Genomic DNA, 13404 nt, shown 5'->3' with positions numbered 1-13404 from the left:
TTATTAACAGTATGAAAACTTGTCCAAATCTATAACACTTTTTGTGTAATTTAATTTCCTATTCCAACTGCAATTTAAGCACACAGTTTCCATTTAATTATTGCAGTAACTACAACCAGAGGTTTTTTCTTTTCTTTTCTCCACTGATTCTTTCTTAAGAATCTAAAGTTCTGTCATATACTGTCTGGCAAAGGAACTAGATATGATTATAATGGAGATTCCAAAACCATCAGCCAAGTCTCATAGTCCAGTTTATTTTCAACGGAGTTTTTTCATCCCACGATTTTAAAATTGTAAAAGCTTTGGATGAAAGGAGTAATCCTTCAGAAGCAGTTAGCAAGCCTACTAGAATGTTCAGAGATGCTGCTGAACCTGCACGGACTAGAATGAAACCAAATGAATGAGAAACTCTAGAGTTCAGCAAGATCACTTTTTCCAGCTCTCTGGGAAAAGTATTCCTCACAAAAGGGGTATAACAAGAGGGAAGCATAAGCCCCACTCTAGAGTGCCTATCGATTAATATAATTTTAAAAATCATCTTTCTTGTTGAATACATAAGAAAGTTTTGATATATCACATTTCTGACAAGGGCACTTGAAAGAGTAATTTTGGAGCATTAAGGAAGACTAGTTGATTCAAATAACTACACAGCACATATATTCGGCAATTGACACTCACTCATGCATTCAATTACCAAGTAATAACTAATCTCCAGGCAGTTTGTGAGTAAAAAGTAAACCAAAGTGAGAGGAAAAAAAATAATTGCTTTGTAATTAGATAATTGAAAATAGGTTGGGTGTGGTGGCTCACACCTATAACCTCAGCACTTTGGGAGGCCTTGGTGAGAGGATTGCTTGAGGCCAAGAGTTCAAGACCAGCCTGAGCAACACAGTAAGATCCCTGTCTCTACAAAAAAAAAAAAAATAGAAAAATTAGCCAGGCATGGTGGTGTGCACCTCTAGTCCCAGCTACTCGGGAGGCTAAGGCAGGAGGATCACTTGAGACTAGGAGTTTGAGGTTGTAGTGAGTTATGTACTCCAGCCTGGGCAACAGAGCAAGACCCTGTCTCAAAAAAAAAAAATGAAATTAATTTACAAGCTTTTCTTTTTAAAAAAGAAAGAAAGGTTGATTCATCTAAAGTGTTAATAATATGAAAATAGCCAGTGGCATGCACCCATAATCTTAGCTACTCAGAAAGCTGTGGCAGGAGGATTGCTTGAGCCCAAGAGTTCAAGACTACCCTGGGCAACATAGCAAGGCCCTGTCTCTTAAAAGAAATGAAAATAAATTACATAATATAAAGTGTATAATATAGATCATATACTTACATAACTTATATACTTGTTTTACATAATTATATAGATTATATATGGTTAGTGACAGAGAGGGAAAGATGAAGGGATGAAGGGATCATCTTTTTTTTTCCCAAGGCTTCCACATGTGACTTGTAACTTGAATAAGTGGACAGATAGTCATTGCTATTTGCAGGGCATAGGAGACAGGGGAGTTCTGCCATCTCGTACAGCTATGTCAGTAGACAGAACAATAGTATTGAGCACCTTTTATGTGCTATATACACATTAACACAAATATTTACCACATTTATAGATAAGTATTATTTTCATCATTTTATACGTAAAGAATTAACTTTCTCAAGGTGTGATTTTCCTACTACACTAAAGCTTTCTAATGCCCAAGGCACTAGAAACATCTATTATATAGTTTGGTTCCCCGAAATAGACATTCCAGAAGTAGAAAATTATGGCTTTATCTCAAAAGGGAAGGAATCAAGAAGCAGCCTAATTTTACAGTTTCTACAAAGAAACTAGCCCCCATGCCATGCTTCAACCACTGTCCTGCCTCTTGTCTCACATGCATTTCAGTCTTTCTAAGAAGAATAGCAAACCTCTGGCTCAAAAAAAGAAAGAAAACACAGCCCTTTAATCACCCCTGACTCTACCAAGATCAGGATTTTTTTTTTCAACAGTTCCCTAAGTTTTTCCAACAAGATCCAACCAATTCAGGTTCCTTTCATTACCCCAATAAGCCCATTTCCAGACCCCATGAAAATGTGCTAGAAACATACAGACCACAGAAATATCAAGTTTAAAATAATTTTGTGAGAGTCTTGCCTAACTGAGCGGCCGTCACAATGTGTGTATTTCAGCCGTGCATCCGTGAGACGCTATGAGCAGGGGCCAGATGGAGACTCCAACTGACATTTCTCCCATTTGCATACCTGGTGATGGCAAGAGGGAGAAGCCCTTTTACCCGTACTGGACTCAGTTTCCCCTGTGGCAAAATGGAGTTCTGGGAGTATGAGGAATTTATCTTAATATGTCTACAACTTGCTTCACAGTGACTTTGTAATAATTGGATAATCACAGTTTTTTTTTTTATGAAAACCTTGGAAGTCATAATATTTGATCCTATAAACTACTAATCATAAGATGCATTGGTCAAATGGTTATAAGAACACAAAAGATCATTTAGTCTTTAACTTTCAAATACTTCTCTAATTTTATATCTTTTCCACTAGAGGGTGCTTTGATTCTATGTGGTGTCACCTGGAAACCAGAAGACAGCCTTCCACTGATAGGTTTATTTTTTGAGCTCAGTAGAACTTAAGATAACTCACTTATATCTTCCTTTTCGTTTTTAAGGCTAGAATCACAACTCAAAATATTCTCAAAATTATGACTTGCTAATGTCTGTGATTCCGCCCGCTGTGATCCAGTGTAAGTGGTGGCTTCTGGCACTGTCCTGCTTTGCGCAAGTCATGCCCCTGGCTGTTCTAAGGGGTCTGCTTGTCGTCCAGAGGCCCTGGCTACCCAGCCTCCCTCCCACAGGGTGAGGCTCCGCGGCCTCACTTACGCTGCAGCAGGGGTCCCTGGACAGACGGCGGCAGCTTTCTCTCATTTTTTTTTCTTTAAGTTCTATTAGGCCCCCACCCACACTCCCTTCTTTGTACAATGGAACAATTCCTAGAAAGCTGTGTGGGAAAAATAAATTTCTAAAACTGTAGTTCTGTGTCCCCTTTGATTTGCATCACGAGTTCAGGACGCTTTCCCAGTTGATCAGGCAGTAGTTTCTGAAGGTGGAAACTAAGCTCTCGCTATACAGCCCCCTTCACTCACACCCCCTCCTCTCCGTGCCAGGCAGCTAATGATCTATAAAATTCATGCATTCTCCAGGGAACCAATTAATTAAAGGAAAGAGTAAATTAATCCTTTTGTTAAAAATCAAGCTTGTGACTTTGAATTTACCAACATAGGATGTTATCTCTGTGCAGCTCACTGCCAGGCATTCACACACCCCCTAAGCAGGTGTGGTGAGAACCTGTTAGGCACCAGCCACAGTGCCAGGGCTTATTCTCCTCTGCTCAAATGTAACCTCCTAAAAGAGGCCTCCCCAACCACCCAACTGAAATAGCACCCTTTCTCACTTTCTCTTCCCATATCTTGATATATTTTTCTTCAAGCTTATCCCTGATTGCAATCAAATGTATTGTGTATGTGTCTGTCTCTTCCTCTAGAATGTAACTTCCATGCATTTAGTATTTTGGAATCTCTGGACCTGGAAGCACCAGAACAGTGCCCAGGACATAATATGCACTCAATAAATAGGTGTTCCAAGGAGTGCAATGTGCACTACCCGAAGGATGGACATATTTGAAACACGGACTTGGGGGGGGGAAACCAAGGGCAACACACGTAACCTAAACATCTGTACCCCCATAATATGCTGAAATAAAAAAATAAATAAATAAAAAAATAAAATAAAATAAATAGGTGTTGGATGAATGAATCAATCAACGACAATATACTCGAAAAAGATTATAACAGACACTATCCCCTCTGTGGCCCCCTATCCAAATCACCTGCATCACATACCTGGACTCCAGCCATCCCACTTTCTCCTGCTGTTATTCTTGCCCTAACCCATTCCTCTATACATACCACAACCAGGATGATCTTTTAAAAATGTAAATCAAACTACGTCATTTCTTCCTTATAACCCCCAGTAGTGCCCCATTCAAAAATAAAATCCAAACTCCCTGCATGGCTTGCACGATTGGGCCCTGCCTGCCTCTCCAGTGAAAGTGGAGCTCCAACCACCCTGGCCTTCTTTCTGTCCTCCTCACAGGCCAGGCTCTTAACCAAGGGCTTGTGTGACTTCCTTTTCTCTGCCTTGGGTGCTCTTTCCCCACCCCCACCCCCGCCTCAGCCCCGCATGACTGGCTCCTTTACATCATTACAGTCTCAGTTTCAGAGAATTTTATACAATTTTGTGCCCTACCACATTTTCTTTTTCTCACAGCACTTACCACCATCTGAAATTATTTGTATATTTGTTTACGTTTTCATTGTCTACTTCCATTCTTCCCACCACCACCTGCACACCTGCACAAATGCACGAGAAGAAAAGCTCCATGAGATCTGGGGCCTTCTCTGTCTGTTCACCACTGTGCACTTACTTGGTGCCTAGACCAGCTCCTGGCACTTAGTAAGTGGTCAAAAAAGACACATTGACTGGATGACTGATTAAATGATTGTAGAGCATTGTGGGAACATGGTGGAAAGAGGGACAAACTCTGTTATTTTATTTTTCTAAGTCATAACATGAAAATATGTTTGATAACTTTGAGTCTCTGCTTAAAGGTGACTTTTCAATGAGGCCATTCCTGACACACCTATCTAAATTTGTTCTCCTTTTATTGTCTCTCGTATTACTGTTCACTTTTCTTTAATTTTTATCATACTTTCCAATTATATATCGATTTGTGGAATCGTCTGTTTAACCTTTGTTTCCTCAAGTAAACCATGAGCATCAGAGAGTGTCATGCCTTTTTGCTTATCGCTATCTCCCTGGGACTCAGTACCATGCCAGACACAGTAAAATCCAATCATCTAGATGAATCAGTATTCACAGCACAGATTCTAAAAATCTTCCAAACAAGCAGGCAAGAAAGAAAATTGCATGTGTGCACTAGCACATGCATTTTAAAGCAGGAAACTCATGACATATTTTTAATGAAAAATTTAGATTTTCAAATTTCAGAATAGTAAACACATAATGCCAAAGTTCAGTAACTGTGAATGCAAAGAGTTGAATCATGATCTTGGTTCTGACATTGACCTTCCCTGTGACCTGAGGTCAGTTACTCAATTATACCGGGTCTCTGTTTAACCATCATCCCTCCAGCTGTAACATGAGAATTAACAGGCTAATATTTGCATCGTACGCAGAAGGAACTCTGCTACAAAGTCCTTAGGGAAAACAAGAGAACAAAATACAATTGTCAAGCCCCAAATTCATGGGATTTCTTTAGCTTTATGGTGGCTAAAATGTATTTTTCATCTGCTGAAATATTCTGCTCACTCCTCTCCCTCCCCACACCTGTGAAGGTGTGTCGCCTCAAGCCCAGGACCCCTGTGGTTCTCACTGCATGGTCTCCCTCTCGGCTACCTCTCACCTATTCTCTCACTCCACAGCACCCATGAGGCCTGCTCCGTGCAGGCTGTGCTCGGTGCTAGGAGCACCACAGTGATGCTACCTCTGCTCTTTGACTAAGACGGTTATGTGGATGGTCAGATCTACAACGTTAGCCCTGATGTCTTCGTCAGGCCTCAGTGCTGCCATTTACAACTGCTCGATGCACAGTTTCAATTACATTTCCTAATAATACCCCCAACTTAACATGTGTGAAATTAAGCAAGTCATTATTTCCTCTGCCCTCTTCTTGGCCATAGGACTACCATTTTCTCAGGCATCCAAGCTGAAAAACTTGCACTTACCTTTGTCTCCAACCTCTCCATTAACCTCATGTATCCAATCGCCAAGCAAGTTATTCGTTTCTTCACGAACAATAATCACTTCCTGCCACCTCCCTAGTGTAGGCTCTTACCACTTTATACCAAGGCGACTGCAACTGCTTCATAACCGACATCTGTGGCCTACCACCATGTTAAGTCTCTCTCCACATAAAAGATCTGCCATTCCTAGAATGGACTGGGACGAACATTCTCACCTTTCAGCAGCCATCACGGGCTGCCCTCTACTCAAGGATAAAGACTAGACTTTTCATTCTGGTGTTCAAGGTTGTATAAAAACTGCCACCACCTACCATTCCAGGCACATCACCCTCCACACTACGATGGACCAGTGGACCCTCTGTCCCAGGCAGCTGGAGGGATTCACTGTCCCTGGAGGTCAGGTGCACGATCTCCACGCCAGCCACACAGGCTCCATCCCTCCCCTGCCATTTGCTCAGTGGGGGCCTTTGGACATGTTACTTCTACTCTTTGTACTTCCTGTTCCTCATTTCCTTTTTAAATGAAGATCACAAAGCTACCTGCCTTGAGGAGTAAGGATTAAATAAATCTTTCCTGTAAAGAGCTTGGCACAGTATTGAGCCTCGAGTGTTCACTAAGTATCAACCAGCACAATTATTTCTATTTCTCCACATGCCCATGTCTGCTCCCTTCCTCACCATCCCTTTGATCCAAAATCCCTTTCCCTTTATCTACCTTTTCTTGAATCTTAAAGAGTTTTCAAAGGCACAGCTCAAATTCAACTTCGGCTGTGAACTCCTGCCACTGTACATTGATTCCTTAGCTCTCTCTCTGACATTTACTAATCTTACCACAGATTTGGTTTAAGCTTTAGTTTGTTTGTTACCTGTTCAAGCTATCTTCTTGATTTCAATTAGATTGTAAATTGCTAGAGGGCAACAGCTTTGTCAAAAATAGAATTAGAGTCTAAGCAAATCAGTGGTTAATAAATGTCTGATTGTTTTGCTGAATTCAGTACTACTCATTCACACAAAATTGCTTTTCTTTTGTCCAAGAATTTCACGTGATATAACAAAAAAGGTGGGGGGAGGGAGACCTAAATCATTAGGAGACAATATCCTTGCCCAGCAATCACTTATTTTACAAAACACCAAAATAAGAGTGTCATTTAGTTAGTTCAGGGTGTGGGTGGGGGATGTCAAGTCAGTTCTGATCATAACTTGACAGGCAATTCAATTGAAAGAAAAGAAAGAGAAGCCTAAGCCAGAAAGACCTGCCAAGCAATACTCCAGCATGACATGAATCTCATCCCTATAAGGGAGTACAGACTAAATACACAAGTAGGTTAAGAAATTACCATGGCCAGGCACAGTGGCTCACACCTGTAATCCTAGCACTCTGGGAGGCTGAGGCAGGAGGATCGCTTAAGCTCAGGAGTTCCAGATGAGCCTGAGCAAGAGTGAGACTCCTACTTAAAGTAGAAAAATTAGCCAGGCATGATGGCCCATGCCTGTAGTCCCAGCTACTCAGGAGGCTGAGGCAGGAGGATCGCTTGAGCCCAGCAGTTTGAGGTTGCAGTGAGCTATGATGATGCCACTGCACTCTAGCCAGGGCAACAGAGAGAGATTCTGTCTCAAAAAAAAAAAAAACAAGAAAGAAATTACCTATTAAATGCTCGCCACATTCCCACATAATAGGTATTTAATAAATGTTTACTGAATTAACAAATAATGAATGAATGACAGATGGAAAATACTCTGATGGGGAACTAAATATTTGGAACAATTCTCAATCTTTTAGAAGATTATAACTAAAGATTGCCATTTTCTTATCAAAACTTCCCTTTTAGTGTTTGTCATTGATGTGACCTAATATAGTGGTTCTTATAAGAACTATACAATACATAAAACTATAGTTTTATACCCCAAATTTTAAATGTGATATAAATTATATCATGTGTCCATATAAGGAAAAAAAATTTTGAAGTCTACTTTCTAAAAATGTTAGCTCTCTTTTAGTACCTTAATTGTAATATTAAAGTTCTAGTGTTGTTTCACATAATTGCTTATATACCACAAGGCAGCTAAGTTTTATGTCTTTGAACTTAATTGAAACCCAAAGGACAGTATCTCTGTATCAGATAAAAATATAGAACGTTAATGAGGAAAGCATCTGATACTTACACTCCCTTTAGACTTTCTGGATCCTACAATAGGAGGTAGTGAAGAAGCTTTCTGACTGTGAAAACAAATCATAATTTAGAAATTTGAACATTATTTACAAATAATATATAATGCGAGATAATTGTCATCCCAACTTGTCATCTCAACCTGGAAAGTCAACTATTTACTGACATCTGTGTTTCACAAAAGGTACCATATACTTTTTCAATTTCACAAAGACTATCCCACAAAATTTCCAGATTCCACTCCAAAAGATTTTTAATGTTTCTCATTATTTTAATCAATACTTACTTGTAGTACCACTCTAATTTTTTGTAACATTTTTATTCAAATCCCAAAGTTTCCTATTTTCATTTAAAAAAAAATCATTTCCCAATGTGAGTAATGATTTTGCCAGATTGAGTTAAAAACAATAAATTTCTATGATTTTTATTATGTCTACCCCTGATAGGAAAGCAGAATGGTAAGACAGTGGCATTCACATTCAGGAAGTTTTTTAACCAGTCATTATCACCAACGAATAAAAAATTCTTTTAGACTATCAGAATAAGTTGTTTCACCGATGTCTGTATTTTTAGGGAAAGACTTGTCTTGAAACCCAACTGAATCTCTCCAAGAACAGGAGGACACATATTATATATAAAGGTAAATTTTACTAATTTATATGAAAAAAGCCAACGTGAGTTACAGTTTTCTTATTATAATCAAGTACACACTACAGCTCGCAGCAGGTTAACGCAGCGTTGCTTAGCAGAGATTGCTAAAGGATTTGATTTCATGGATGGGTAAGGATGTTTAGCAGTAAGTCAGCTGGCAAATAGTTCTAAAATGCTAGAAAACCACGTGCTCTTGCAGAGTTCAAACACCACCCTTGAAATTCCATTTCATCTATTACTCATTTAGAAACTCTCGGCCAGCCTCTCCATCAAGCTACACGAATTATGAATTAATGAAAAACACCTTGGTGACTTTCTGCTTTAACTCTGCAGAGGACAACCACAAAAAGTCAGTTTCCAACAGCAAAGTGATCACAGAATCTGTGAAAAGCAACAAAGATGGCCCCACAGGCACCATGAGCAAGCCGAGAGGTCCAGCATCTGGACCAGAGCTCTTCGTGACTGTCTGGGCAGTGCATCTTCTTTGCTGAAATAAAGCATCGTGAGCAAATACATGGCACTTCATAGAGGAAAACTGCTCACAGTGCGTCCTGTGTAATTAACAGTATAATCCTTAAAATCTTGCATGTATTAACTGCACACCCAGCCTCTCTACTTTTTTGCATAAGTGCAATTATATTGTTTTTCTATTTTACAGTTATTATTCAAAGGGCTGTAAAATAGTTACAGTTTTTTTTAACACCCTTGGATATTTCTATCCAAACCAACTGAAAAATTATTTGGTCTAGCAATTGTTAAGACACTAAAACTTCTAATAATATTTGCTATAGAAAAGTTCATTGTCCTGTATATTCTTCACAAGAATAAATCTTTGTATTTACTATTAAGTTTGGTGCATGGTAAAAAAGAAAATACTATGTAGTCTTTCATAAATTCCCCCAAATTATATTTTTGTGCAATAGCTCTCAATCTCTTATCATGGCAATGAAAACAAAGATCAATACACATCATATGTGCTTTCCATTCTAAGTGATAAATAAGATTATCAATTACATAAAATACAGTGGTGATCAGTGAAAGACCCAACAGGATTTTAAGTGATAACTAAAGCACGAAAAGTGAGTAAATGAGGATGAAGACTTACCCAAAAGGCCTTCTCATTGTTGACTTGTCAAAAAGTAATTCACCATAAGGCAATTTCTTAAACTTATCTCTGCCGACAGCCACATAAAACTGCCCGTTCTCCAACTCTGCTCCACTCTCAACAAGTTTTCCTTCCAAAGTATAAAGTCTGTGAAAATATGAATGCCAACATATTTTAAAAATTAGAATTTTAACAAGCATTTAAAGAACTGCTTAAAACTACAAAGTAAATACAAACAGTCTGTTCTTAATTTGGCTCATTCGTTACTATTCTCATTTACTGAATCATAAATGCCTCAAAGTCATTAGATTCCACTAAATGCCACTGTCATATGGGAGATACTAAGACTATCTGGCTGTATAGGGTTTCCTCCCAACGGGCCTGTTGATACAGCGTAAACATCCCCTGTTGCTGCCAAAGTAAGATTTTAGTGGGAAAAAGTAACTGTGCAGAATGTGGGGCTTTAAATAAACCTCGGCTTCCACTGAAGATTGATTCTTCTATGTATATTTTGTTAGTACTTTTTGTTTGTTTTATTTCAATAGAATTAGGGTATACAAGTGGAATTCCATCACACGTATACATTGTACAGTGGTGAAGTCTGGGTGTGAGTGCTTTTTAAATTTATTTTCTTAGTGTATTTGTCAGGCTGACGAGCTGCTGACCACACTCTGTGTAAGAACAGCCCTCAGCCAAAGTAGTACACCCCAATGCACACAGAACTGGGTCAGGGAAAAATGGGGCGAGAGGGCAGGAGGTAAAAGAACCCATTGCCTGTGTTAATGATGCAGAACTGCATAGCATTCGTGCTTCTGTCTTTTTTTTTCCGTCCCTCCAAAGCAAGAGAGTGAACACTATATCTTCCCAGAATCGAGGGGTTTCACAAGAACCTTCCTTTACTGTAAAACTGCTGCTACAAACTACAATTAATATGTCACTCATTAAAAGAACAGTGATGACTTTACTAGATGATTTAAAGTGTCCATAGAATTTTTTTTTAAAGAACAGGAAAAAAACAAACTATTAGAAAATCAAACCAGAAAGTGCATAGTTTTGAAGGTTATAAACAAGAGTTAGTAACTGGAAGGTTTTCAAGATCATCAAAAAAATGTCTCAGTCTTCATATTATAATAAAGGTCAGTGACATTTGCAAAGGCAAAGAAAAAAAATCCATTGACCTGTGGGCTTGTTTACTGATTATGTAAATGGCCATATCATATGGCGCCGTGAAGTACAATGAAAATAGCCACCACAATTCCTGAAATGTATTTGGTTTTAGTTAGAATACAGTTACTAAATTCTCTTTCTTTGTAACACTGTACTTCTACAAGTCTAAATATCAACATTTACCCAGATTTCTTGTTTTTTCTGCCTTGATCTAGACCAGGGTTTCTGAACAGCGGCACGATTGATATTTTGGACCAGATAACTCCTTGTTGGAGAGGTGGGGAGGCTGTCCTGCACACTGTGAGATGTTTAGCTGCACCCCTGGCCTCTACCCACTACATGGTAGTAATGGCCACCCCTGTCCCCAGTTGTGACTACCAAAAATGGCTCCAGGCTGCCAAATGTCCCCAAGGGGCAAAATTGCACCTGGTTGAGAATCACTGGCCTACACTCAGACATTCTTCTTTCATTTTCTTTCAAAATAGTTAGATCTGAATCAGGAGTTAACTTTCATAGCTAGAAATTAATAGGCAGCACAGCTGTGGACTCCAGAAACAGCCAGGATTTGACTAGTTTCTTCTGCAGGTGGATAAAGGGTACTGAATAAATTCTAACCAATGATTGTAGCCTCTTTTAATATAACTCTTGTTGATATACTTTCTTCTTTTGCTACAAATACAAGAGACATGGCCAAATACATTTTTATGGGTTTTTTTATATGTAAATATACTGATGCATGGAAGGGTCCAACTATAAGACTTACTAATGTTCTGTTAAGCAGGTATGTCCCACATGAGCAGCAACCAAAACTCATTTATATCTGGCATTACATTAAGAATCAAGTTTCTGTAAGTATTCAATTGTTTGAGTGACATGACCAGATTTTCATTTCTATATTTGTACTTGCATATATTTATTTCTATGTGTGAATTTATTCATATTAATACATGTATGAATAGGTAATCTGGGCATAAAATTATCTGTATATATCTTTGTGTGCTTTATATTATTTATTGGGTGGGTTTACATTTATGTATAAGTCAAAAGTCAAAGCTATACATCTAAAAAATTACATAATTATTCAAATCTGACGTCATTTCTCCCACCAAATTAAAATCCAGAAAAAGCAAAGGTTTAAATAAAATTAAAAAGTACAAAGTAAAAACATGGGAGACTATTTTTATAATCTTGGATTGAGGAAGATCTAAGCTACTCACAAAACTTAATGATCATAAAGAAAGATTGAAAATTTGCATCAAAATTCAAGAGTTTTGTATGTAAAGAAAATGCAAACTGGAAACATACTTAAACCTCACATCAGAAAAGGCCAATTTCCCCAATATATAAAGAGTGCCTATAAATCAATAAGACAAATGTGCAAAGGCCATGAGATAGTTCATATATGATGAAATATAAATATATGGCATTTATTTAGGGAGCAGCTTAGTAGTTAAGAGCAGGGGCTCTGGAGCCAGACTGGGTCCTAGGCTTGAATCCCAGTCCTGCCACTCAGAATCTGCATAACCCCTGGGCAAGTAACTTTCTCCTCTGTGTGTCACATATCATGTCTATTAAAAGAGAATAATAACACTACTTATTTTATAGGAGCCCTGAGTGAATTAAATAAAAACTGTAAAGCACTCAGAATAATGACTGGCACATAAGACATAATCAACAGATGTTGTATATCACATAAACAAAAAAATCAAGAAACAATGAAATACTATTATTAACATGAATGCAAAGACAAAAGATCATGTTAGCTTTACAATATAGATAGAAGCATGAAAAACAGGCCCTCTCATGAACTTTTGGTGAGAGTTTAAATTAATGTAAACTCTTTGGAAGACAACTGGCAGTATCTACCAAAATTTCAAATGCATTTGTCACTTAACACAGCAATTCAACTTCTAGAATTCAGTCCCCTGATAAACTCTGCTTATATACAAAGACATATGCGTATAATAGCAAAAGATAGAAAATGACCTAAATTTCCATCAAAAGGAGACTGTTAAAATAAATTAGGTTATACCCATAAAATGGAATACTTTGTAGTCATTAAAAAAATAAAATAGACTTATTTATGCTCGCAAGAATAATCTCTAATATTTGTTACAGGAAGAAAGCAAGGGGTGTGTGTGCGTATTTATTTATTTATACATATGTATGTGTTCCCATTTATGTTTCTTAAAAAATGAAAGATATATGATATGTGTTTGCATATGCACAGAATATTTCTGGAATGATGCAGAAAAGTAGTAGGGAAAGGGACGGGGAATGCCTAACGTGGGAGAAATATTTTTTATTTATACTGTATTTGGATTCTTTTTACCACATGTAAAGTATTACTTTCAATTAAAACACCTAATTATATTTAAAATCTTAATGGCTATGAAACTATATTAATATATGTAAATACATATACATTAATCTGTACAGACATTAAACTGAAAGACATAATATTCAATCCTTTGATAACTTATTTTATCGTGGGTGTT

The 13404-nt window shown here is 37.9% G+C and overlaps 1 protein-coding gene across 1 annotated transcript in view; it reads right to left on the bottom strand.

Moving 5' to 3' along the window:
- Positions 1 to 13404, bottom strand: part of DCDC2 (doublecortin domain containing 2) — a 186535-nt gene that overhangs the window by 118506 nt on the left and 54625 nt on the right. Inside the window, exons 5-6 of the mRNA XM_012638575.1 lie at positions 9740 to 9886; positions 7979 to 8033 (exon numbers count right to left, since the gene is read on the bottom strand). Coding sequence (XP_012494029.1) covers positions 7979 to 8033; positions 9740 to 9886 — 202 coding nt within the window. The remainder of the gene's footprint in view (positions 1 to 7978; positions 8034 to 9739; positions 9887 to 13404) is intronic.

The sequence above is a fragment of the Propithecus coquereli genome, unplaced genomic scaffold (genome assembly GCF_000956105.1).
Source record: "Propithecus coquereli isolate 6110/MARCELLA unplaced genomic scaffold, Pcoq_1.0 Scaffold131, whole genome shotgun sequence".
NCBI classification, from domain to species: Eukaryota; Metazoa; Chordata; class Mammalia; order Primates; family Indriidae; genus Propithecus; species Propithecus coquereli.
Note: the sequence above shows the minus strand (reverse complement) of the source record. Positions and strands in the feature narration are given on the sequence as shown.